The sequence below is a fragment of the Sphaerodactylus townsendi genome, linkage group LG04 (assembly GCF_021028975.2).
Source record: "Sphaerodactylus townsendi isolate TG3544 linkage group LG04, MPM_Stown_v2.3, whole genome shotgun sequence".
NCBI classification, from domain to species: domain Eukaryota; kingdom Metazoa; phylum Chordata; class Lepidosauria; order Squamata; family Sphaerodactylidae; genus Sphaerodactylus; species Sphaerodactylus townsendi.
In genome coordinates, this window is record NC_059428.1 from 107,393,864 (window position 1) to 107,419,227 (window position 25,364).

The 25,364-nt window shown below is 40.4% G+C and overlaps 1 protein-coding gene across 5 annotated transcripts in view; it reads left to right on the plus strand.

Moving 5' to 3' along the window:
- Positions 1-25,053, plus strand: part of FGF14 (fibroblast growth factor 14) — a 349,911-nt gene extending 324,858 nt beyond the window's left edge. For all 5 annotated transcript variants that reach the window (XM_048494846.1, XM_048494848.1, XM_048494849.1 and 2 more), the window contains exons 4-5: positions 20,426-20,624; positions 23,041-25,053. In XM_048494846.1, the coding sequence (XP_048350803.1) occupies positions 20,426-20,624; positions 23,041-23,177 (336 nt within the window). In that variant the 3' untranslated portion in view covers positions 23,178-25,053. The remainder of the gene's footprint in view (positions 1-20,425; positions 20,625-23,040) is intronic.
- Positions 25,054-25,364: the final 311 nt, after the last annotated feature.

Genomic DNA, 25,364 nt, shown 5'->3' on the forward strand with positions numbered 1-25,364 from the left:
AAATTATTTCTGCTGTGTGGCATGGCTTGTTGCTGTGCTCAGATTTGTGAGTTGGGGCAAGTTCTATAATGTGATGGTGACTTTGAAACAACCTGGTGTAAAAATCATTGCTTGGTCACAGTGGGGGAGGGTGGCTGCCCATGGGGGGCACCAAACTTCAGTTTGCCTAGATACGCCACTGGGCGTAGCTACAAGGGGGGGGGGCTCGTTGCATTGGGCATGCGCCTGGGGGAGGCATCAAAATCAGGTTTTGCCCAGGGCTCCAGTTTGCCTAGTTACGCCACTGACGTAAACAATGTCTTTAACAAAAAAAGAGGACACAATATTTGTGTTTCAACTTTTTTTTTTATGGACAAAAGGAATTGCCTCTGGTTCTAAGCTCTTTGGGCTTGTTTCCTTTTTTAAAGCCAGACTTGAGGGTTCCAAAATCCATCTCTTGAAAAGTTAACAGCCAGGGACTAGTGGTTCAATATATGTCTGACAGTTAACACTACCTTGAAAGATACCCCCTGCAGCTGCAGTAGCAAGCCTGCCATAATGTAGGTCACTCTCGAAAGGAACTGTTCCTCAGGGTGTCTGAGAGAAAAATGACAGGGAGGGGGAAAGAAAAACTGACTGCTGCAGATGTGCTTTGAGAAAATCTGACATTTGCAATTAACTGTAGTTGAATTAAACTCGGACCATTTGGGAACTCTCAACTGGTGCGCTGTACTGATTTTGAAACAAAGGCCTACAACGGAAAGCAGCCACTTGGTTCGGAATTTTTCATCCATTGTAAAATAACCTACTGAGTCCACATCCACTCTTTTAAAACCATTTACCAGGCTTGTACACTACAATACTGAGAAGAGGTGCAGACTTGTACGCCCCCTGGCTCCAGTGGACTTAGAATGGTGTAACTCTGGTTTTGATTGCACTGTTATTGGTGAATTCTTCATCCATTTAGTTAGCACAGTGTGGAAAAAAAGGCTGTAGGGTAGGTGCGTTTCACTGACATACTTTTTTGTTAATTTTCCTACGAATCTCAAAGCTTCTCATAATGTACGGAGGATAACATGGATCAGCAAATATATTGTTTCTTGAGTTGTTTACAAAACAAATATTAAATTAGTTTTACAATCAAGTCATAACTTCATCAGGCACACTCCCCATTCTTGCAGTCTTGCCACAAAAAGATGTTTAATCTCATTGAAATCAATAAGCACTTTGTTATACATCTGATTCTGAGTCAAATAACCCTGAAGGGCTTTAAAGTTTTGAATAGAGAGGGAAATTATATAAAGATGAACAGAAACCCAGTGTAGCATAATATCTAATGGTGTAAACAATACGGCCCAAAATGTATGTTTAAATTCTCATCTCAATGGTAAACTCTCTAGTTAGGGTCAGGTTACACGCCACCATGGAGTTTATAATACTTGTCTGTTTCATAAGCTTGTTGCAAGATTGACAATGTTTATAAAATCATTTTAAATGCTTGAAACACTGTATAAAGTGCAAAGTATTATTACACAGAGCAATATTCCTGTCTTTATCTGCCACAGTGATTTTAAGCGGGGGGGAAGCTAATGAAAGATTTCTGTAGCAGTTAAATGATTAGGAAAACAAGACAATACTCTCTTTTTGTTTGTCAGTGTTGAAAAGGCAGTGCAGTGTAGTGGTTGGAAATTAGGAAATTTGTCAAATCAACTCCATATACCTGTGTCTCTATTGTTGTATTTGAGTAATCGTTCACTTTGTTTTAAGAACAGCTTTCATCCTACACACATAAACTGTTTTGCTCTCGAAGCATTAATGTGTGGGGTATTCAGGTTAAAAACTGAGGGGGTGACTGTGCTGACTTCACCAGCTGTTATTTGACTGCTATAACATGCCATGAAGGATTGAGCTGTAATTTTACCTTTGGTGTACAATTCAAATGCCCCCAAATGGAATTCTATAGCAGCTCCTCTACCACAGACCTTTCTGTGTTTGTTCATTGTTGGTGCTCTTTTACCCATTTCTTACATGATGTTGGTGCTGTGGGAGTTAATGCAACTCAGTTTCTTCCCTTCCCACTGAGGTAACACAAAAAGTTCCAAGCTATGTGAGAGCCAGCGTAGTGCAGTGGTTAAGGTGTCAGCCTAGGGGAGATTCTACATGGCCAACCTAATACAGGATAAGGAATCAAAAAACTATATTGGGGGCAAAGGTTCGCACAGAACACTCCCCCAAAATGGGTCAGATCCATTTTAGAGAGCCCAAGCCAAGTTCAATGCAGATCACTAAACAAGCAATCTTTCCTGTAACCCGGGTTTCAAATGCTTCCTGCTTGCCTGTGTGAACTGTGTGAACGGTAAGCTGTTCTCCCTTCCACCCACCATTTGGCTGGTGCCATGTTCAGATGCAGGGAGGTTCTCAGTTGCAGAGGGGGGATCTCTGGCCCCCCACCATTCCAAAGTCTCATGCTCTGGGGGGGAGATACTTTTTCTTTTCTTGTCTGGGCATGTAGCTACACATGCATCCTGGGAATGAAAAAAAAAAGCATCCCTGTGCAAAGGAGCTGCAGCATTTGCTGCCACTTCCTGAATGCGTGAACTTACGTGTGAAGGGGGAGAGAGGGAAATGGGTTAATTCATAATGAGTTACACTTGTTTTAAATGAGCTGTGCGGAAAGGCCTAGAGCCTGGAAAACTGAGATTCAAATCCCCACTCGCACCATGGAAGCTTTCTGGGTGACCTTGGGCCAGTCATACACTCTCTGTCTTGATTCTGGCTACAAGGAATACCAGGGTCATTACATGGAGGCAACCAAAGGCAAAACACTTGTGAATATCTCTTGCCCTGAGAATCCTCCAGGGTCACCATAAATCAGCTATGAGTTGTCAGGGAAAAAGTGGGATGAGTCCATATTACAGCTCTTCCCACCCCTGTGTCATCCCAGGTTCGTTGGGAGGGGGCAGGGGTAAATGCTGGTAGAAGATCGAAGCACAGGGTGGAATATTCCCATTCAACTGAGGATTCTTATATAACCTTTGTGGTAGGGGGAGACGATACCCAGTAAGGGTTCCCATGGCACTATATAGTTCAAGAAACTGCTCTTATTGGAAGTACCACAAATATAGATACTCTGCCATCTGATAAAGGCTTTGCTTTTTCTTTTCTTTATTAGAAATTGTGGAAGTTTTTCTTTCTTTCTTATGGTTGCTGTAACATTTAATTTGACCAAATGGTTTTGAGGCCACAGTTCTATCCTTTGTAAGCTGGCTTAAAGTCACCTTCCACTTATTAGGGAAATTGTTATGGCTCATGTGAGGCCTATCTTGATTATCTAACTTCTCCAGTTCCTGTAATACCACCTTCTGAAAAATGTTGATGGAAGGACCATCAGGCCACTTTGCAGGATAGTAAAGAGCAATTTTCAACCCAGAGATATCTTTTGCAATTGGAGGCTTTCTACATTCGTAAGCTACAATCCATTTACCCCTCTGGTCTTAACTCCAATTGGGAATCTAACTTCATTTTTGTAAATTCATTTTTGTGATATGTACATGCTGTAACTATTGTATGTTGTTTAATATTCCATTACTTTAGCATTGTAAAGTCTCGGAAATTGCGTTTAATTCCCATCTGAGCCTAATTGGTTTACTGAAGATATTTAAAGAAAGTGTTTCTCTTTTCTGATAAGATGGAGGCAAGCTATTTTGAGACTGTGTATAAGCATTGCCTGTCTGAAGGTATTTTCTTTGAAACTCATTTATTTTCATTTTTACTTTAATTGAGCTGTGCAAGCATAAGATATAGTTATTGCTTATGACTTTCTTATAGATAAATAATTTAAGCCCTTTGAAGGGATTTTCCAAAGTGGGCATTATGAAAAATCCCAGCAAGGCGTTTTGCTTGAATTCATAACAGCTGCTGCGTTGACTGGAGATTCATTCCCTGATAACACAGCCTACAGCAGCTGCAAACTCAACACGGAGCTTTTCCACACAATTCATTTAAAACATTTTGAGTTGGGAAATACAACATTTCCTCCATGAAGTTCTCCATTGTTTTTACTCCAAAACTTTTTATTTCCAGCCTCAAAATGTTTTAAATGAATCTCCTTTTAAAATGATTCTCTGGCTGAAACGTTTTGATAACATCTTTAGTTGCTGTGTGATGAATTGACTATGTTTCCCATACCTCTCTGCTTCCCTGAACTTCCCTGAACTTCCTCCTCGGCACCATTTTGTGAGCTCACTCAGTTCCTTTTTGCCTGTTTGTTTGCAGCATTTCTCTGCTTGTTATTTTATTGGGGGGGGGGGCAGTCTTTGAGGCATCGAGTATATGAGGAGTATAAAATGCAGCATGAAGCTGGGAAGGGTTGAAGCATCGATTCAACACAGAACAGGAAAAAAGGGGGGAGGGAATGATGGCCAGGAATTGTTTCAAGGGAGGTTGAATAAATGTTTTACAAATGTTTTAGGAGATTTGCGCAGAAAGGGCTACTGTGGAGCTACAAAAGTTTTTGCTTCCATGTTCTGCTTGTATTTACATGAGCTTCTGCTCTGATTTGAAGGCTCTTTCCCTAAATACACAACATACAGCAACTGTAAACTCCATACTGAGAAGCATAAAAAGATTTTGATTTCAATACTGAGACATTTTAAAAGATTTTGCTCTTGGAATGTATTGTGGGCTTTAACTTATTATTTACCTCAATAAGGACATTCAAAGCTTTGCATTGAAGGAGTTTATTTCTTTGAGAGTGAAAATAATTCTGGGTTATAATGGTTTTTTGTATTTGGCTTGTGACAATAATAACAGTATAATTATGTTGTAAGAAATCTTTTCTTAATTGTTGACACAGCTTTTGTTCATTAGGTCATATTGGGTTTGCTGTATACTTAATCTTCATGCTGTTTAATTTTTGTGCTTTTGCTTTATCATTTAAGGCAATAAGAGGTACTGTATGCCACTGATAGAGGTATTTTATACCTATATTTTAATAGGTATTTCAGATTGTTTGTTTTATTGAGCTTAATTTTATGTGACCAGTGACGGCAAAACCCTGGATAGAACAGCACACAAGAGCTCTCCGTTTAAAACAGTGGTTCTCAACCTTCCTAATGCCATGACCCCCAACCCTAACATTTATCCATTTTACAGATGGAGAACACTGATGCAGAGAGTCTTAGGCGACCCTTGTGAAAGGGTCGTTCGACCCCCAAAGGGCTCGTGACCCGCAGGTTGAGAACTGCTGGTTTAAAAGGTCAAGGAAACAAAGACAACGGGGACAGTAACTGGGTGGGAGAGATCAAATAGGTAGAGGACGAAGTGGGGTAAAGTAAGCCTACCTTTATGCTACACCTACTGTATTATTGAAGCACTAGGGCAAGGAACTTATTTTCAATCTTGACTTGATTTAAAAAATCTAACTTCAGGGTGGGAAGCACTGATATCGTATAGGAATCTCAATATTCGTTGCAGAATAGAAGAGGATCTGTACCAATTTTGATGCTGAATTAATTGTCGATATGGATTCCTGAAGTTTCTTCCTCCATTGCCCACAAGTTGAAAATCATCAGCCCAGTATACATTTTCAGTAGACTTAGGAGTGGAATACAAAAGAAGCAGAAAATCCTGTTGCCTCCAGTCTTCTGCTATTCAGGTGATAGTAAACAGACTGAGCATCCAAGTTCAGATGTTAATAGCAAATAACTACAAACATACCTGCATTATGCACCTTTCAGAGAAACATCGAAAGATGACATCAGAATGCACAATTGTCTCCCAATCATATTTTCTGCGTAAGAATGAAGGTCTTTGGGTACCACGCCATATGTGAATTGGGGTGATTGTAACTTAACTGGCACGATGCAATTAAATGTGTGTCAGAAAAGGATCATGAGAGGACTTCTTCCATCTTGGCTCAAAATTATGTATAGAACATTCCCCTGATACCAATTATTAAAAAAAAGAAAGTCTGGAATTTAATTAGCATTTGATGATGCCACTCAGAATGTATTCAAATTATAAGCTCATCACATGAATAATCTTTTATCATCTGATTAGATGGGGCAATTCATGTGTCTAATGATACCTGCTAATCAATCAGGAGGGGGGAAGCTTCAGAACTAAATCTGTGAGTGAGTAATTTGGCTCCGTGAAATATCAGCTTCAGTTCAGCAGAGAGCCATGATTTCATAGTTTGTATTTGGTATGCTTATGATGCACACACGATTCTCTCACAAAGACACTTTACTGTACCAGCCCAGCCTTATGGCAAAGTAAAGGCCCTGATTGTGATAGTTTCCCTACAGCACACACATACACCCCTCACTTAATATCTGAATCCTCAGGAATTTTCCAACCCACCTTTCTCCCCAGTAGGTACCAAAGTGACTTGCATCATACCCCTCTCCTCCATTTACCTTCACAATAGCCCTGAAAGGTAGGTTAGGCTGTGAGTGACTGCCCAAGTGACTGCCCAAGACTGTCCATGGCACAAGTGGGAGGGGGACAGAATGAAGGGGAAAGGGAGATGGAGAGAAAGGGTGACAGAATGAGGGAAATGGTGAGAACAAGGGAGGAAAGCATGGGGAAAAAGGGAGAGCCATGGGAGAGCAGCTGCTGCTGCTGCTGCTGTCCCCCTCAGAGTCTCCCCCAAAGCCATAGCCCCTCCAGAGGCCACAGAGGGGCCACCCGGGGGAGACTGTAAAGGCCTTCCCCCACTGAAGCGCTGAGAAGTGCTTGGGGAGGGAGGCAAGTGGCAGTGGCAAGCAGGTGAGTGTACAAACAGGGCAGGTGAGTGGCAGAAGTGGGCAAGCAGGGTGAGCAGCCCTGTGGGCAAGGCAGTGATGGGCAGGTGAGCAAGAGAACAGGCCAGGCAAGCGGTGGCCAGCAGGTGGCCAAGTGCCCCCCACATGACCCGGGTGAGTGGTGCCTGGGTGAAATGTCCCCCCTGCTCCCCCCCAAGATATGCCATTGAGCAAAGCACAGTCTGTAAATATTCTCATGTAAGCCCTTTTACAACAAATGTTTCCATTATAGCTGATGCAGAAAGACTCTTTGCTTGGATTGCTGATGCACAGGAAAAAGCATGTAGAGCCGACATCATGGATGAGGTAGAGGAGAAGAGGAATTTGGGTTTATACCCCACTTTCTCAACCATAAGGAGTCTGAATGTGGCTTACACATTCCTTCCCCTCCTCTCCCCGCAACAGGTAGCTTGTGAGATTGATGGGGCTGAGAGAGTTCTGAAAGAACTGTGACTAGTCCAAGGTCACCCAGCAGACTTCATGTGTAAGAATGGAGAAACAAATCCAGTTCACCAGATAAGAGTCCACCGCTCATGGGGCGGGGTGGCGAATCAAACTCGGTTCTCCAGATTAGAGTCCACTGCTGTTAACCACTACAGCACACTGACTCTCCAGCTTGATATAAGGAGACAGAGACTGGTTATGGCTGAGGCTATGTGACAACAGTAAAATACCCTTTGATCAGTGAAATTATTCACTTTGCCTAATATGAAGGGTTGGAGTGTCATTTCTCTTGAATAAATCCAGCCCAGATTACTTCATATGAGGAAGCAAAACCAGAACTCTGTTCCTGCTTCCAAAACTTATTTTCAAGATTCGGAAGTTCAGGACAATTTATTTTGTTTCTTGTAGACACATTTCGTACCCTGAAAATGATTTCTGCTTAATGACTTCTAGTGTGGCCTTTATTATCTCAATCTGCCATTTAAACATTCATGTTTGACTGTCCCTGCAATGTCACATCCAGCCCAGAGATGCTCAAACATCTGCTGGTTCAGCTCATGTTCTGCTCACTAATTGTGAGTAGAGAGATAAAATTTTGTTAAGCAGTTTAGCTCATAGTCATTTTCCACACAGTTACAGTGCAATCAGCAGCATTTCACGCATGCATGATGGGAGTCCTAGTTTCCCTCCCCAAAGACCTGTCCTTGTTTCACACAGCTCCATAGCCAACCTTTTAAACAAAGCGTGAGTAAACCAGTCAGTTGTTTATAAACAAACATTGTATTTTTAATAAGTCCTACTGTTTGATGTTAGTTATCACTGTTATTTCCTTCATTTCCTCACAGCCTTCTGGAAGTTGTAGTCCCATCACAAATGTCATTTAATTACTTGACCATGACCCTGAGGGGGAATCAATTTTATGAGCTGTATGGCTGCAAAAAACAGCCGAAAAGCAGAGGGAAATGCAATTCCACCACAATACTTACTGCATAGTCACAAAACTAATCAGCAACTACTCAGGTCAGTTGGTGGTAAGGTGAGGAGACCAGAGAATTGTCTCACGTCAATAGGTCTCCATGTCCCGATGACACACCCCCAAGGATTCGTATTTATTTATTAAAACATTTATATCCCGCCTTTTTATGGTTTAAGACAACTTCATTCATTTTTCATTTTAACCTTTAATGGCATATAGCAGAGTGTTAAGACAACTTATAATGAAGGTAGCATCTGCTCCAAGTTATTTGTGGATTTAAATTGAAGATAGGATTATTATTGACCTACAAAGCCTGATGAGGGAAAATCATAGCGACTTCTGCAGAGAAATGCCCTGCCTTGCCAATCTTTCAGAGATTTTTTCAGAGGATAAACAAGCACATGGATTAGGATGATATGGCAGACATTTTACACTTGGACTTCCCGAAGGCTTTTGAGAAGGTACATCATCAAAGATTCCTGAGTAAATTAAGCTGTCATGGGATAAGGGGATGAGACCTTTTATAGATTAAAAAATTGATTAAATGACAGGAAACAGAACCTAGGAAAATATGGAGAGTTCTCACAAGAGAAGGACATGAACGGGGGAGGGGTCCTGTAAGGATTGGTATTGGAACCAGTGCTGTTTAATGTGTTCATACTTGATTAGGAATTGGAGGTAGGAAATATAGACAATGGCAAATTATTGAGGATGGTGAAAACCAAAGCAGATTGTGAACAGCTACAGGAAATTCTAACAGCCCCATCCATAGGGCCAGGTGCCCAGATGAAGCACTGTTGCAGCTGCTCCACCCTGCCATTCCCAAGAGATGTATTGATATGTACTATATTTGTATAGATATGCATGTACATATAGATATATTCTCAAAATACAAAAAGTCAGTAGAACTTTATTCCGTTGAATGAAAATCACAAGTCTTTCTGAAGAACTATACTTTCCAAAACAGCCTAACTACTGGGCTAAAATGATGTAGAAAAAAATATGAACAATTATACGTAGCTATGATTATTCACCAAGCTATAAAAGCTGAAGTCTTCTAGCAAGACCATTATCTCTTTCATTTATTGAACTAGCTGCTATCTCTGGCATATATACCATTAGTGGATAATTTGTTCCTGTAGCGTAGTTGTTCTGTGAATGAAGAAGCCTGTGGGCGTAACATCACAAGCAGGGGAAAAGATAGCAGAGATATATCATTTTTTTTGCAAAATGTTCATTCCCAGGTGCATGTTCAGACTTCTGGGTGGTCAAGTTATAATATTGTAGCCTGACTCACTGCCATTCAAAATCCCTGATTTTATAAGTCTTCTCTATTTCAACCATTCCATGCAACCTCTGTAAGGCAATGGGGTAAAGAGGGCACTTTCTTTTCCTCCTGTGTTTTTCATAATATAGAACATCAGAAGGAAGTCTGTGAGCTTTACTAAAATGACAGGGATTCTCTTTCCTCATTCCAGTAGCTCCAAGTTCACTTTGGTAGAAGTCATTTAGGATAGAACTAATATTTGGTGGCAAACAGGGGATTTCCAAAAACAACAGGAATGTAATACCATTTTATTAAGTCCCATCAAAATGTCATAAAAGATGTGCAGTCTTCACTGTTCCCTAGAACTTTATTCAAGTGAACTACAAAAAGTATGGAGGGACAAAGGAAAAGCTATTTTAGGGCAGGGCACACTCAGGTACTGAGTACAAATCAGATTTTAAGATGCCCCAGAGACTTCTGGGATGAGGAAGCAAAAATGACATGGTAGACTGGGGTAACAGAATTTGTAAAGTTAGTCTTCATGTGAGGAATTCCGTTTTTAGAAAGCCACAGTTTTTTTTAAAGCCTAACTCCCTAAAAGCCACCTTGCTCCCCAAGAAGAAAAGCTTTAGTCCATCTCTGTTTAACAAGTTTGCAACAAGCAGGAGCTTTCTGATGTGACAAGCTTGGGAAATTGTAATTTTTCCAGTCTCTGAAGATGGATGTAGTATTTTCTGCTCTACCACCTTATTGCTGAATATGTGGAAGAGGCCTAATTTCCCATCATAAAAGTAGCAGTCCTTATGTTGAGAATCCTAGCGGTAAAAATATCCTAGAAAATATTTTCCCTTTTTCTTCTCTTCCCCATTTCAGTGGAAGAGCTTGGGCTTCCTCCTTGCTGGAAAAGACATGGGAAAAGAGCTAGCTAAAGTGGGCCATTGTAATTACCAATAGATCTTTTTGGGCTGGTGGAAGTCTTCAAAGGATGTTGCACTGAGCCTTTAAGCCCTCTAATCTCCCACTTACTAGTCCCTGTTCTTATAGGCTGAGAGATACAAAGGAAAGTGTTATTCACTTGTCCTTATTCCATGTGCCCTTGAATTATGAAGCTACTTGGCTTTATTGTCATGGTTGTAGCTTCTGATTTTGGCAGGCCAGACCCCTACTACCTGAAACGGAGTAAGTCAATCTAACAGACTCAGTGGCAGCATTTCTTGATAGGCCAGTCCCTTGCACCACAAAAAAGAGGGAAAGCAGCTGCCTGAACCCAGATTTTCATTATACAGTTGGAGGATGTGTTGCCATCCTTAGAGAGATGTTTGAAAAGGTAACACAGCCTTTGTGCCTCACAGCTCTTGAATCACAAAGTGCGGGAGGAGAGTTGCTGGGCTTGAAGATCACAGTATTATTGAGTCAATGACTGTCTCCATGATGCTAAGCAATGAAACAGAGGGATGTAGACTGAGGCAGGAAATGGAACCTCTGAGGTAAAATATTCTTCACATAAAACTGGATTGACAGAGGCCCAATTCAGGCTCTCAAGTAGCAGCCAAAAGCACAGAAAGGACTGATGGAGCAAGGAGGGTGAAAGCTATGGCTATCTCCATCTCTTCATCACCCTCTGAAGTTGCCATTTTCTCCAGGGGAACTATAGTCTGGAGATCAATCAAAACTTTAGGAGCTTGCAAGACACAATCTATAGGTTAGCAAACCAAACAAAAAGAGAGGGACAAAGGCTTAAAAAGATGTTTCAGGGCATATTGGAAAATCCTCAAAGTCTGCAACTTGGATATTTCTGATACCAGTTCTTTGGGGTGGTATCAGAAATGGGGGATTCATTCACTCAGCACTATGTTTTTCTAGGAAACTGGATAATCCTAAAACCAAGACTGAGTTTCATTGCAAATTAAATTAATTTTTGCAGATTATAGCTTTCCATCATTATGTCCAAAAATCCAATCACTTCAGGAAGAATCTAGGATAGGCATGTTAAAGCAGAGCAATAATCTGGAGGAGAGAATTGAACACTAATATTTCCTGAGAACTTAACTGAAATGCTGATTTAAAGCACACAGCCAGCAGAGCATGTACAATTGGGTTCCCAGATGTGCTCAAAATAGGTGTAAACACATTCAAGCAGAAAAAAACATAGTGCAAACTGACATGAAGTGGCAGAAGTGTTAATTGTAATGCTAGTGTGATGAAACTATCCTAATGTGTTCTGATCATATCTGTTGTCTATTAAGGGAATCAAGTAAATTTAGTCATTGGTTTGCAATTGTAGTTTATTACTCAATACTTTCTAGTGCCCCCCATGTTCAACAAGAATTACATTCAGAATAAAATAGAATACTTATGCATTTTCTGTTGATTTCTTCTTTATCTCCTCCTCCCTTTTTCCCCTCTCTGTCTCCATATGAACACATATGGATAGGAAACATTTCTCATACAGAGTCAGTCAGACAGTGGTCCACCTCACTCAGATTTGTTTACTGTCATGGGTTGAGGCTCTGCAGGTTCTGAAACAGAGGACTTCCCCAGCATGAGGTCCTTTTACTGGAGATTATGATAATTTGAGTATCTGACTGGCATATGTGTTCACAAGGTTGAAGCTCTGTTCCTCCACCAATAAAGGAGAGTAGTTTCAGACTTTACAGTATTATGTATTGGGAGAGGAGAAAGCACAAAGAATTGTTGCCACACTTCTTGTGTAACATTTAAAATGGGAACTGAATCTCTTGTGTTTCATCAGGATAGATGTAGCATCAATCACTAAGTGTAGCTTCTTTCCCAGCATGTTGTAATGTCCAGAGCAGATCCCCAGAAGAGGTGTGGAGTTTCCCAAAATGTTGTTAATTCTGGATCTGGATTTTGGGTAAGACGTGCTTCTTGTTACCCCAAATTTTCAAAACTTTTTAAGGTCCTGAAAATTTGGGACCATTTAGAGCAATGGCAGTGTCACACCCTCACCACCACTGCCACCACTCTGGGCACCAGGAGTAGAGAGGAACACAGGAAGAGATGAGACACTGTCTCTACCAAACAACTGCTTAGCAGTATCTCTGTCCTTTTATTTCAGGAGCATCCCAGAATTTTGGAAGTGTTTGGCTAATTTTGGATATCCTGGTGTGACCCAAACCAGCTGATTTGGGGTTTCTTGTTGGCCTGGGTATAACTCAAAACATATTTCTAGTTCTCAACCTCATTGATTTTAATAGAGTTGTACTGTCCCAATCAATATATGTTGGATTGTAGCCTAAGCCAATTTTGCAACATACTAAATTAAAAAGGCAGTCCAATCCACATGCTAGTTAAACTTATTTTCTACCATTTACTGTAATGTTAATAAAAACTTGATCTTTTGCCCAGTTAAGCTAAATTGCTAAGGTATAAGCTGGTTTAGCCCAGTAGATTTGAATGGGAATGAAATCAGCTTAAGTCAAAGTACTGCAGTTTAACTGTATTGTACATTAGACTGCAAATCGGATTACATTCAAACGTTCTGATTTCACTAATCGGGAGTCAGTTTATGAAGATCAGTGCTTTTGGTGTATGTAAACTGTGTTTGTATCAAGTGATTTGTCTTGGTCTGAAATTAGTAAATATACAGACAGTATTAATTTGTCCGATACCTCTTTGCTGAATACGTAAAAGAGAAAAGTTGACCTTTTCCCAAGGTATATTCTGTGGTTTTCATACAAAGATGTCTAATTTTTTTTCTATTGTAACTGAAAAAAAGACCTGCCTGACTATAATCAATTGCAGGTTAATTTATTCATTAAAGTAATATGTTTTCTGGTTGTGGTGGGTTTTCCAGGCTGTGTGGCCGTGGTCTGGCAGATCTTGTTCCTAATGTTTTGCCTGCATCTGTGGCTGACATCTTCAGAGGTGTATCACAGAGAAAAGTCTGTTTCATACTGAGTGTAGTGAGAAGGGAAAGTTTAGTGGGGCATATTGTCCATTGCCCACTAAATTTTCCCTTCTCACTAGACACAGTGTGAAACAGACTTTTATCTGTGACACACCTCTGAAGATGCCAGCCACAGATGCAGGCGAAACATTAGGAACAAGATCTGCCAGACCACAGCCACACAGTCTGGAAAACCCATCACAACCAGTTGAATCCGGCCGTGAAAGCCTTCGACAATACATTAATATATTTTCATTGTGGTTAATTGGGCCACTTGAAACATAACATCTTTCCTAAATGGAAATTTTGGCAATAGAGGAAATGTGCCCAACCTTTCTCGTGTGTGATGGTCAGACGGATACATGATGTAGATTTTTTTTTATTGGTAACAGTGGTACTTTATCTATTCTGAATATCTAAGAATATGCAAAGAACTAGTCCTTTCAAATTCAAGAAACCTTTAAATTGAAAATAACAGCAACAACAATAATAACCATTCTCACTTCACAGTACATGGCTTTGAAAAATGATGGGAATTTGGAAAACAATTTGTGATATGCTGTGGGTGGGTTGCTGGTACTTGTTCGAAGGTAAGGAGTCAAAAAATCCAGTAGGCATTTGACTAATCCATGAGTGATCCTGAGCTGGCCATCTAAACAACACCCATGGAATATGTGTGATGGCTTTAGAATGAACTGTATAATTTATCACAGTTTTGTCATGAGATAGCTGCAATTACCCTTAATCACAGTCTTCACCTACTTGGGTATAGACAAGCAACCTTAAAAGCCCAAACATTTAGAAAGGTCTCCATAATGCTGGGTAGCAACATAGAAGCCCCCAGTCACAAGAAATCCCATGTTCTGAAACTATCGCAGAAAAATGTCTGTTGATCTTCTAAGCTGCATTTAGTAGAAATCTAAATTGAGAACTCAGAGAACTTTAAAGTGAGAGGTAAGCAGACTGTGGGTGTTTCTAAAAAGTCATGAGTCAACAAAGTAGTACAAGTAGACAATGTGTGGGCTGATAATGTTTCCTTAACATTTGCACTTCACTATTGTTGACAGAAGCAAATGATGAAAATCTTTGCTTCAGGATTTGTAATGTTATATTTAATGGTATGGGGTTTTGAGGTGACAGAGAGGAAAACACTCACAGCAAATTCTGTTATCACTAAAATCCCTGTTATCACTATCTATTTGATGGATAACTTTTATCTCGCCCTTCTTCCAAGGAGTTCGGGGTGTCACATGTTTTCCCCCATCCTCTTCCGTTTTATCCTCACAACAACCTATTAGGTCTTGAACCTTAAGCCAATAAACGGACTCTGCGTTGTTGATCAGTAGCGTTTATTGATAAGCCCAGAACACCAAAGCTTGGCAAAGCCAGTTCTAATGAAACTCACCTTCGCCATCTCCTTTATCCCCATTGTCAGTTTGAGAGAAAGAGTTTGCGGAGCCGAGGCACCCCAAGGTCAGTGACAGATAGTGATAGAGAGCCACCTGGCATTCTCCCCCTACAGAACGGAAACAACACCATATCTCATGAGACCAGGGTGTCAGGGGGAATCCTAGTTATCTTCAAAGTGTATGAAGCCATAAAGATCAAGGAAAGAATGCCCTAGATGGCCATGGTAACATAAAGCAGGTTGGTTACATATATCTTCTAGCAGCATAGCTATATAGTTGTGAGCAGTTACATTGAGTTAGGAATGCATCTCAATCACCTAGATAGCATCCCCCTGACACAACCCTGTGAAATAGTTTAGACTGAAAGAGTAACTGACCAAGAGAGTGTCACTGCTTCATGGCAGAGTAGGCATTTGAACTCCTATAGTCAGGATCCTTGTCCAGTATTCTAGAAGAAGAATTGATTTTATACTCCACTTTTCTCTACCTTTAAGGACTCACAAAGTGGCTTACAATCATCTTTTCTTCTCCTGCTCACAACAGGCACCTTGTGAGGTAAGTGGGGCTGAGAGAGTTCTGAGAGAAATGTGACTAGCCCAGCAAAGCTTCTGATGGAGGAACAGGGAAAACAAAACTGGTCCACCAGATAAGGGTCCACCACTCATGTGGAGGAGTGGGGAATGAAACACAGTTCTCCAGATTAGAGAACACAGTTCTTAACCACAGTTCTTAACCACTATTCCACGCAGGCTCTCTAACCACTATTCCAAATTAGCTGACTAATCCAGAGCTAGACCAGTGTAGGTTAGTAGCACAATAACTTGTCCAAATGTGACTGGTAGAGATTTGAGTAACTTTGCTAACAGAGGGAAGAGCAGTATTGCATCGAGATCACCTGTTAGTTTGTGTGAAATGAGAGAGGAGAGGAACCAGTTGTCTAGATGAGCATTTGTAAAGGGAGGTTTGTTAAGAATGGCTGGTTAAGAATAATAGATTTATAAAATTTATTCCCAATCCACAACAGCCAACAAAATGTGAATGCATTTTTCTTCATATTGTAACACTTGTCTTATAAGGTGATCAACAAATGGTAGCTAATATGGATAATTAGATGCAAATGAGACACCTGGTTTTATTTTTTTTACGATGTCATTTTAAAATTGGTTTGTTATGTAAAAGTGTTCTTTTAACAGATGCATGTACACTCTTACAAGTTACACCCGTGCACTGAGAGTCACGAAGATATATTTTTCAAAACATTGCATGTCTGTTTCAGAGAAATCCTTGTATGCCTGCTCTGCATGACTGCCCTGCATGTTTTGCTGATGAAAAATAATTTTGAACCTTCCCACATAAGAAATGGACCTGTGTTTTGTGCTTTAAAAAGATCAGTGAAAAAACAAATACATGTTTGACCTGGGATTCCAATATTATGAAGCATTGTCGCCATTGGTGAAATGCCTATAGGTCGATGGATGACCTTAAAACATAACAGAGGCTGGTCCCCTCCCCCAGCCAGATCTTGGCACAATGGCACAAGTAGCATGCCAGCTTACTCCTTATGGAGCATAGGAGGCCTATGGGCACCTTGTTTTTAGCTATTACATTTTTTATGATACATTTATTTAAGAATGTTGTTTATACCCATTTTTACTCAGGGCGTCTTAAAGAGAATACCAAAAATGTCCAATATTGATTACGACAATGAAAAAAAATGACTGTCATAGCTAGGGACCAGTTGGGCCCTACGAACATTAAAAAAGATATAGGAAAACCAGAAACTCTCAATTTGAACCAGCATTGTAGAGCCTGTTATTCATTCACCTGCAACAGCACAGCTGGGAGCTTCAAAATGGAGTTCCCTTCAGCAGCAAAGCACTCGGCAGCCACGCAGCTCTGCCCGCCACTTCCCAATTCTTTCCGTGCCAGAGTTCCTGCTGTTTTGTGGGCAGAAACAGCCGGGAAGAACAGGAAGACCCACAGAGGGCAGAACATACAGCAGAGTTCTTCCTAGAGAGTAAACATCACACTTTAAGTGGTTTAAAAAATCGTGGGGCTTTGACCATCAGAGGCGGCGGTAACCCCAAAAAGCCTAATGAGTGTGCAACCAAGGGGATCAGCCAAAGGGGGAATGAAGCATGAACATGAAGGAGACCATGCATGTATAATGGCCCAAAGTCTAGAAAGGAGTTCACTGCACTGCATGGTTTGTTGCCCGCAACTTTTGTTTTTCAGTTGACTTCGTAAACCTCGAGTTTTTCCATGAGTCTGCTTGTTGGCTTTAACATTTTTCACTTAAATAAAAAGTGCACAAGTGAGGTAATGATTCTAAGGAGATTCTCTGGGGTAGTAAAAGCAGAAGGAAGAGTGATGCCCTTGGGGAATCTGACTAGTGTGAGGGCACAGATGAGACCAAAATGTTGTGGAAGAGTCCAGATTCATTCATTCACTTGATGTCAGTACTTCTCCTGACTTTGCTAAAGACTATGTGTTTGCTTGAAAGGGCAAGGGTATAATCCTTTCCCTCCACTGCTCTGCAGAAGGTGGCTTTCATGGTATAAAGAGCCCTCTTAGATGTTACAGTTGCTTGTGCTCCAAGTAGCCTGCATGACAGGGAAGTGAGAAGGAGCTATACCAGAGGTGGAGTGCTCACAGGGACATTTGGGGTCACATGTCCCCGGGCACATGCCATCTGGTCACATGGGGCAGAGAACTGCTCCACACACCCCTCCCCACAGGCCCGCCCTGCCAGGCTGCTCCTTTAGTCAGTGGAGTCTCCACCAGCTGAAGGAGCAGCCTGGCAGGGCGGGCCGAGTGGTGCCTGGCAGTGTGAGGCCAAGGGGCAGCCCACAGCAGGCTCCCACCGGCTAAGGTAAGTGGAGTGTGGGGGGTGTAGGGGCGGGGGGACCAGATCAGGTGTTGCCCCAGGCACCATTCCCCCCCCCCCACACCTCTGAGCTGTACTATTGGATCCTATCTGAGAAGCCCAGATGGAAAGAGATTGATTAGCTCACCTAGGTTACATTCTTCTCCTGCCATTCTCTATCAAAGCATCTGTCCATTAGGAATACAAAGGAACATGAATAGCCCTCCTGGTGTAAAACTGCTGCATCCAAAGGTTAGACTGGATTCTTCTCACCTTGTGTATATAAAGCTCTGGTGTTCTATTCACTACACAAAGAGACAATGGGTCATAGATTTGCAAAAACAAAGAACTAATTGTATAGTCCACTTTTACAAGCGCCAATAGCACACGCTTTAATTTTATTTGTATAAAGCATCACTGAATTAAAATGACTGGACTGGAGCCTGTATGTTTGTGTCTTCGTGCTACTATCCATCTAAAATTAAGAACACTGGAGCCTCATTGATTTCAACTTTGGAGTTAAGCATATGGTTAAATCATTTCCACTGAAATCAATAAAACTTAAACTGTTTAACTTTGATTGGACCATATCCATATTGTTTAATATGCATATTAAATGAAAAATTACAATTCAGTGGACTGCCTCGGCATACTGGAAATGACTAATAAGGAATAAAAATGTACAAAATGACCCCAGTGACTTAGTGGTTTATTAATTCTAATTCACTTATTTTCATGACTTCTTTGAACTGTATTATGACTCATATTTTTTGCCAATAAATAGACAAATTACGCAGGTGTTATCTCTCCTTTGCCCTTGCTTAACTGTGTACGTGTGATCTATATGACCCAGCTGTTGTTGATGAAAAGTGCCATGAGCCAGGAACACCTGGACATTTTCTTTGGTACATGTGCTACACCACCTATCACATTTTTCAGTGAAGCAATCCTCTATATTTGCATTTGTGATCTCTAAAATGTGTAACGTTACAGGATCTTATATTAATTAATTTGGCCCATGCCCACATGAACCGGCTTTTGTTTTCAGAAGTGGCACATAACTAGATTCCCTCCAAAGAAAATGAACGTTCTTCAAAAGATGTGGCAATGAAGAGACCCCAGGATACATCACTGAGGTTTTATCGAATTCAAAACACAATATTCCAATCTTCTCTGCTATTCTCTACAATAACAGTGGAAGAAACTGCTGCAAAACTATAATGACAAACTTTGCCATCTTGTAAAATAAAATAATTAGCAGCTCTTTCTTGGCCAGCTTTCCATTCATATTGGTTTTTGGAGAAAGCAGCAGTGCACTCCATGAAAGATGCCAGAGAATGTACTTGCTCTAAAACAGTGTTAATGCTTTCAGGTTTTTCAGTACCTCTAAAGGGTTTTGTTTAAATTTAGCTAGATTATGAAGTAATCCCAGATTCTTTTATTACTAGTCAAAGTAAACTGTGGATTTTTGGGTTTTATCATTGTTTTAGTGTGCTTTTATGATGTTTTGCTTACACTGTAAACTGAGTTCCCCAAGGGTGAAAGGTAGCAAATAAATAAATAAATGAATGAATGCATGCATGAATGAATGAATGCATGAATGAATGAATGAATGAATGAATGAATGAATGAATGAATGAATAAATAAATAAATAAATAAATAAATAAAGGACAGCCACCATATAGTAGCAGTAATCATTAGACTGCTGCAGTCAAATGAATTTACTTGTCTGTCTCTTGAGGATACCCAGATACATGTTAGCTTTTGGTGTTTGTATTGGTAGTTTTACAGAAGATTCTGCTTTGCTCAGAGTATGTTTCTTCTACTATCTGGTTGCTGAGTAGTCAAAAAGAATCAAACAAGAACTGTGCTTGCACGCTTTTTTTAGCCCCAGGTATCTAAGTATGTTCACTATAACCTTACTTGTACAATTGTATATGCAAATATTTATTTATCTGTGTAGCTATCTATGTAACCCTAAAGAAAGTTACTCCTATTTAGCTCATTCTTTGTCTCGGATTGTACTGTATCTATCTGTCTATAAGCAACATTATACACACTTACGCAGCACTTTAAATCTCTAAATTGCAAACTACTTTTAGCTATCAGTTACCTGGAATTACCTGATTATTCCTTTGTTTTCAGCCTCCAAAAAGAACAGAATACTAATTACAAAAGACTGATTCATTTTCTCTTCCAACTTTTCTTTCCATGTGGTTCAAACCTTTATCTTTCAAAGTCAAGGGTGCCCAGGCAAAACATTGGAAATCTGAATTGAGCTTTTAAAAAAAACATTCAATGTTAAATATTAGCTGGGTACAAAACTCCATATAATGGCAATTCTTCTTTCCAAGACCTGTGTGTGTGTGTGTGTGTGTGTGTGTGTGTGTGTGTGTGTGTGTGTGTGTGTGTGTGTGTGTGTGTGTGTGTGTGTGTGTGTGTGTGTGTGTGTGTGTGTGTGTGTGTGTGTGTGTGTGTGTGTGTGTGTGTGTGTGTGTGTGTGTGTGTACTGTCAAATCACAGTTGACATATGGAGCCCGTAGCGTTTTCAAGGCAAGATATGTTCAGAGGTGATTTTCCATTGCCTGCCTCTGTGTGGGCTGAAAGAGTTTGGGAGAACTGTGATTGGCCCAAGGTCACCTAGCAGGCTTCATGTGGAGAAGTAGGGAATTGAACCCAGTTCTCCAGATTAGAGTCCATCTCTCTTAACCAATATGCCAAACCCCTACTTAGTATTATTCTTTAACATTTTTTCTTTCTCTTGCAGGAACTTTTTACAGCAGAATGCAAATTTAAGGAGTCTGTTTTTGAAAACTATTATGTAATCTACTCATCAATGCTCTACAGACAACAAGAATCAGGTAGGGCCTGGTTCCTGGGGCTCAACAAAGAAGGGCAAGTCATGAAAGGTAACAGAGTGAAGAAGACAAAACCAGCAGCTCATTTTCTACCGAAGCCATTGGAAGGTAAGGTTTCTGTGGCACAGCCATATAGATGGAAGGCTCAAACTACACTTTATATTGGGAGAACCATGATAGGTTGGGAAGCGCCATGGTTTAATGATAGAGGGTCTGCTTAGTATGCAGGTTCAATCCCCAACATCTCCTTTTTAAAAATATCAGGTAGTAGTTGATGCGAAAGACCCTGAAAAGCTATTGCCAGTCAGAGTAGACAACATAACCCTGACAGACCAATGGCCTGACCCAGTGTCAAAATTTGCTTGTGTTACTTGTCATCTCTCAACTTCTTGTTTTGTTTTTTACTGTGGGATGAGGGCCTGCTAATTTGATTGGGAAAGTGATACCGGAAGGTATGGCATTTAACCCATTCTCACATGCTGATATCCCAATCTAAAATACTGTCATTCTAACTGCTAGTTGCTTTGCAGGAGAGCATGTGAGTTACAGCAAATGTGCTTACCTTTTAGAATGAGTTATGACTGATAAACTTGAAGTCTAGATATTCTACTTGAGGAGGCAAAAGGTCAGTCAAAGTCAAGAGTTTATTGACAGACCTGCTGATGTTTGACACTCATTCATCTCAAGCTGCATACAGAAAAATCCAGTTCAGAATGCAGCACAGCAAAAAGTCTAAATAAAACACCCAGGAGGCAGTCTCACAATGTGAAATCCACTGTCAGTTTCCCTAAGACTAATTGAATCCTGTACTTCAGTATCAACATTTAGAAATAAAGCTTCCATAATTTTGTGTGATTTTGACTTCCTTTTAAAAAAAGATTTCTGCAGGCTTGTAGAAAGTTGTGCCTTGTCTGCCCATGGCCCCAGTGTCTGGATTTAAGTGTCTGCATATGGGGCCACTTTGAGAATAAGACATATGGCTATATATGTATATATTTTCAAATCATACAGGGAACAACAGAACAGGCAGTTCAGAAAGTTAAAGGGAAAATTCTAATTTCTCTGTGAGGCAGATATTCTATAGGATGGTGAAAGTATGATCAACTGTCTATAAACAAAAAGTTTCTCTTTTCAAAAATCACTACCTGTTGGCAGACTGGTGAAAGGTTCCAAATGAACAATTATGCTTGAAGGCAAACTTGAATCCAGCCAATGGGGAAGTTATCTTTGAAGCTAGTCTCCCAGTGTGATTGTTAATTACAAGTAGCAATTGGACTGGAAAACATGCTATTAAAGTGTTGTTTTTGCTCAGTGTGTACTATTTAACCTTGGTACATATTTATCAGGTTAAAACAGCCTTATACTTAATGCTTAGGGGGAAAAAACTTGTTAATTTTAAAGGTATCATAAGACTTTTGTTTATTTTTTCTGCAACAGACTATTATAGGAATTCTTCTGGTTATAATCTGGTTATCATTTGCCAGGACATGAATTGGCCTTGAGGGCATAAGGGTGTGACAGGTCCCTGGGACACCTTGGCTGTTTCCTGCTCTGGGATCTGTCTGCTCTCAGGGCAGTTAGGGATCAGTTTTATAGACAAATCGTGTACTAGGAGAGTTCCTAGGTCCTTATTCAACAAAGAATGGACTAAGCAGCCTTAGTAAGAAGCTGGAGGCAATAAAACTCTGCACCCTGAAACAAGCTTTGGGTTACCCCATGATCAGCAGACCATCCCTTCTGAAAGGCCTGGTCTTATTATCCCAAATGCATTTCTCTATCACAATGGTGTAAATTAGATTTTTCTGTACAACTGCCCTATGGTTTTAATTCCATATATTCTAAAATTTCAATGAAAAGTAGATGTCTCTGCTTGCACCTGACATTTTGTGTGTAGCTGACGGAATTCGCCCAGCCACCATTTGCTGAAGGTTGCCTCAGGACGTTTGCTCTGCAGGCTCTGATACTGGGCACCTTTTCTGCCTGAAAAGTATACAGTTGTATTCAGATGGTGCTGCCGATTCCAGCAATATATAATTTTCATTTTTCCCCTTTAATTTTGGAGGAGCTATTTTCGAAAATATGCAGACACATATAAAAGAATCTAAGCCACTCAGAGGATTCCCATTGAATAGCATTGGGACTGCGGAGGACAGGTCTACTGCTTCTCAATGGGTGGTAGATCTGCTATTTCTGCTATCATGGGCCACGCAAATTTACAGCTAATCATAAACTGGATTTCTCACTAGTAAGAACCAATGATGTCTTTGGATTGCTTTGGATTGCGGGTTCAGGCTGCAATTTGAGATATAGCAGAAAAGTTAAAAATTGTGGGCTTGTGGCAAAAACATAAATACCATTTAAAAATTCTTGCATTAAAGCTTCCAGCACAACTGTCAGTGATATACACAAAGAATGCAGGGGATGAAATGTTGAAAGAAGGTTTTTTCTATGAACAATTGCTAGCATTTTACTTACCCACTCATTTCTTTTTCTCATACAATTCTCTGCCCCTCTTCCTATTTAGTTGCCATGTATCGAGAACCATCTTTGCATGACGTTGGAGAAACAGTGCCAAAGGCCGGGGTGACTCCAAGTAAAAGCACAAGCGCATCGGCAATAATGAATGGAGGCAAACCAGTTAACAAGAGTAAGACAACATAGCCAGGTCCGCATGGGTATTGTGACTTACTGAGCTCTCTAAGTACGGCTGAGCGCTTTATCCTTGCAAGACTGTCTCACTCTAGCATCTGCGGATCAGCTGGAGACAAGCAAATGCTTTCTCTCCGCTTGTTCCAAACTAGGCTGTTGCAAACGGATAAATGTCAACCCGTTTAGGTCCTCCCGCAGCAAAGAAGACACCTGGATAAACCAGCTGAACTCAGACCATGGAATGCCCTACCAGATATGGAATGCCTTTTTAATATCTTTTCTGTGACTGTGACACCTCATGTGAATGACATACTTCACAAGTACACTTGATATCCTGCCTGCTGACAGTTACCCATAACCCCCCCCCCCTTTCAAGTCCAGGAAACCCACGTGTTTTAAGTTCGATTTTGTAGCACACAAAATAATATCAAGTAATTTCTAGATAGATGCTGTAAACCTGTGCTATTATGGATTTTCTCTTCTCTCCCCTTTTTTACGAGGCTGCTCGCTCTGCTGTCTGTGTGACTCCTTTGCAGGGATTGTGTTTCTCTCAGATTTAAATGTTGCTGGTGGCTTAGTTTTGAAAAAAAAGCAATCAGGGAATCAGGGGAGCCTTCAAAACCCCCTTAGGAATTGTATCTGTCAAAGAAGAGAGCATTGTCTCAGAGTGACCAACGGGAATTCGACGTGACTTCAGTGAGCTCCTGAGGTTGGCATTACTGTGGAGGGGGAAAGCATCAAATAAGGCTTATCAACAATCTCTTGAGGCCAATGTTTGACATTCCCTGGTAGTTCCTTTTTGTGTGTGTGTTTTATACATATCACAGGCTTACTGGCAATGGTAACATTTGCCTTGCCCAGCGAGCAAGACCCACACATTTTTGGGAAAGTGGGTCCAAAGAACTCTGTAGGCCTTGTAGGCCTGAATTAAGGCTCATTTTTTTCATCTACTAGTCATTATTTGAAAGTCAAAACAATAGTTAAGATGAATGAGAACTGCGCTACCTAAACCCATTCCCCTCCAACCCCCCAACCCGCAATATCTTTTTCCTGTTTTTAATGAATGGAACGTAATCCCATCCTTATTTTTTGGCTGTAAACCATCCTCTTACTCAGTAAAGCATGGGCAAGGAAATTATTGTGTTCTTTTTCGCAGCACCAATGCAAAGGGTAGTTACAAAATATACTTTACTATTTTCAGTGTTTAAAAAAAAGAGGGAAGTTTTTAAACAGGACGTATTTAAAGAATTCTTTTGTGTTTATTTTTTAAAAAGCTCAGCATGCAGAATTCAATGCTCTGTGTATTATTTCACCCGTACTCCGGTACTACATCTTTCCAGGTCAGCTTCTTAGGATAATATAGGCCCACCAAATTGCTAGGTTTACGGTGCCTTGCCTTGATCTCAGTATTGTTTTCATTGTACTATTACATGAACCTAGGAAATTCAAACATGACCACATGGCCAAGATCTTTTATTATTCGTTGGAGTGTGTCATCCCCCCCCCCCCGCCCGGCGCCCTTACAAAGGAAAACCCTGCTGTGGATATTTCCTGGTTACCAATTTAGAATGATGCGGTCAGTTTAGAATTCCCAGGATAATGGTCACGAGTTTTAGAAAACAGGGGGAAATGCTATGAGACACTGAATAAACAGGAAAGGAGTTGGAAAATATTTCTGAGTCAACTTCACAAAAATAGAAAGCTTGATATGGACCAAAATGTACCTCAATTCTGGAAAACCACGTATGAGACTACTGGAGGTTCATGTTTAATGTTAACTCATTTCTTGTTCTGTTTCAATACAGTATTTCAGAAAGATTTTCAAAGTTCTATCCTGCTCAGGTGGCTACAGGTCGATGACTGATTAAACTCTTGATGCATAATATGATTTTCATCTTGGCTTCTGTTTTATTACAATTTAATATATGTCCAAGTACAATAGCTTTGAATTAGGATTACATAAAATTATCATTTGACTATCTATTTTTTTTGCTTTGTTTCCATTTGAGACTGTTGAAAGTTGGTTCTTATCAACTCAATGAGCAAAGCACACTAAAAGACATTCAGTTTCCAAGCACTCAAAATGACACATAGAGAGCAAACAAACAAACCCTACAGAGGTATATTAAAACAATCATCTGCGCAAAAATAAACTCTGGCCATTTTTTCACCTAGTAGTTTCTAGAGAAGATATTTCTG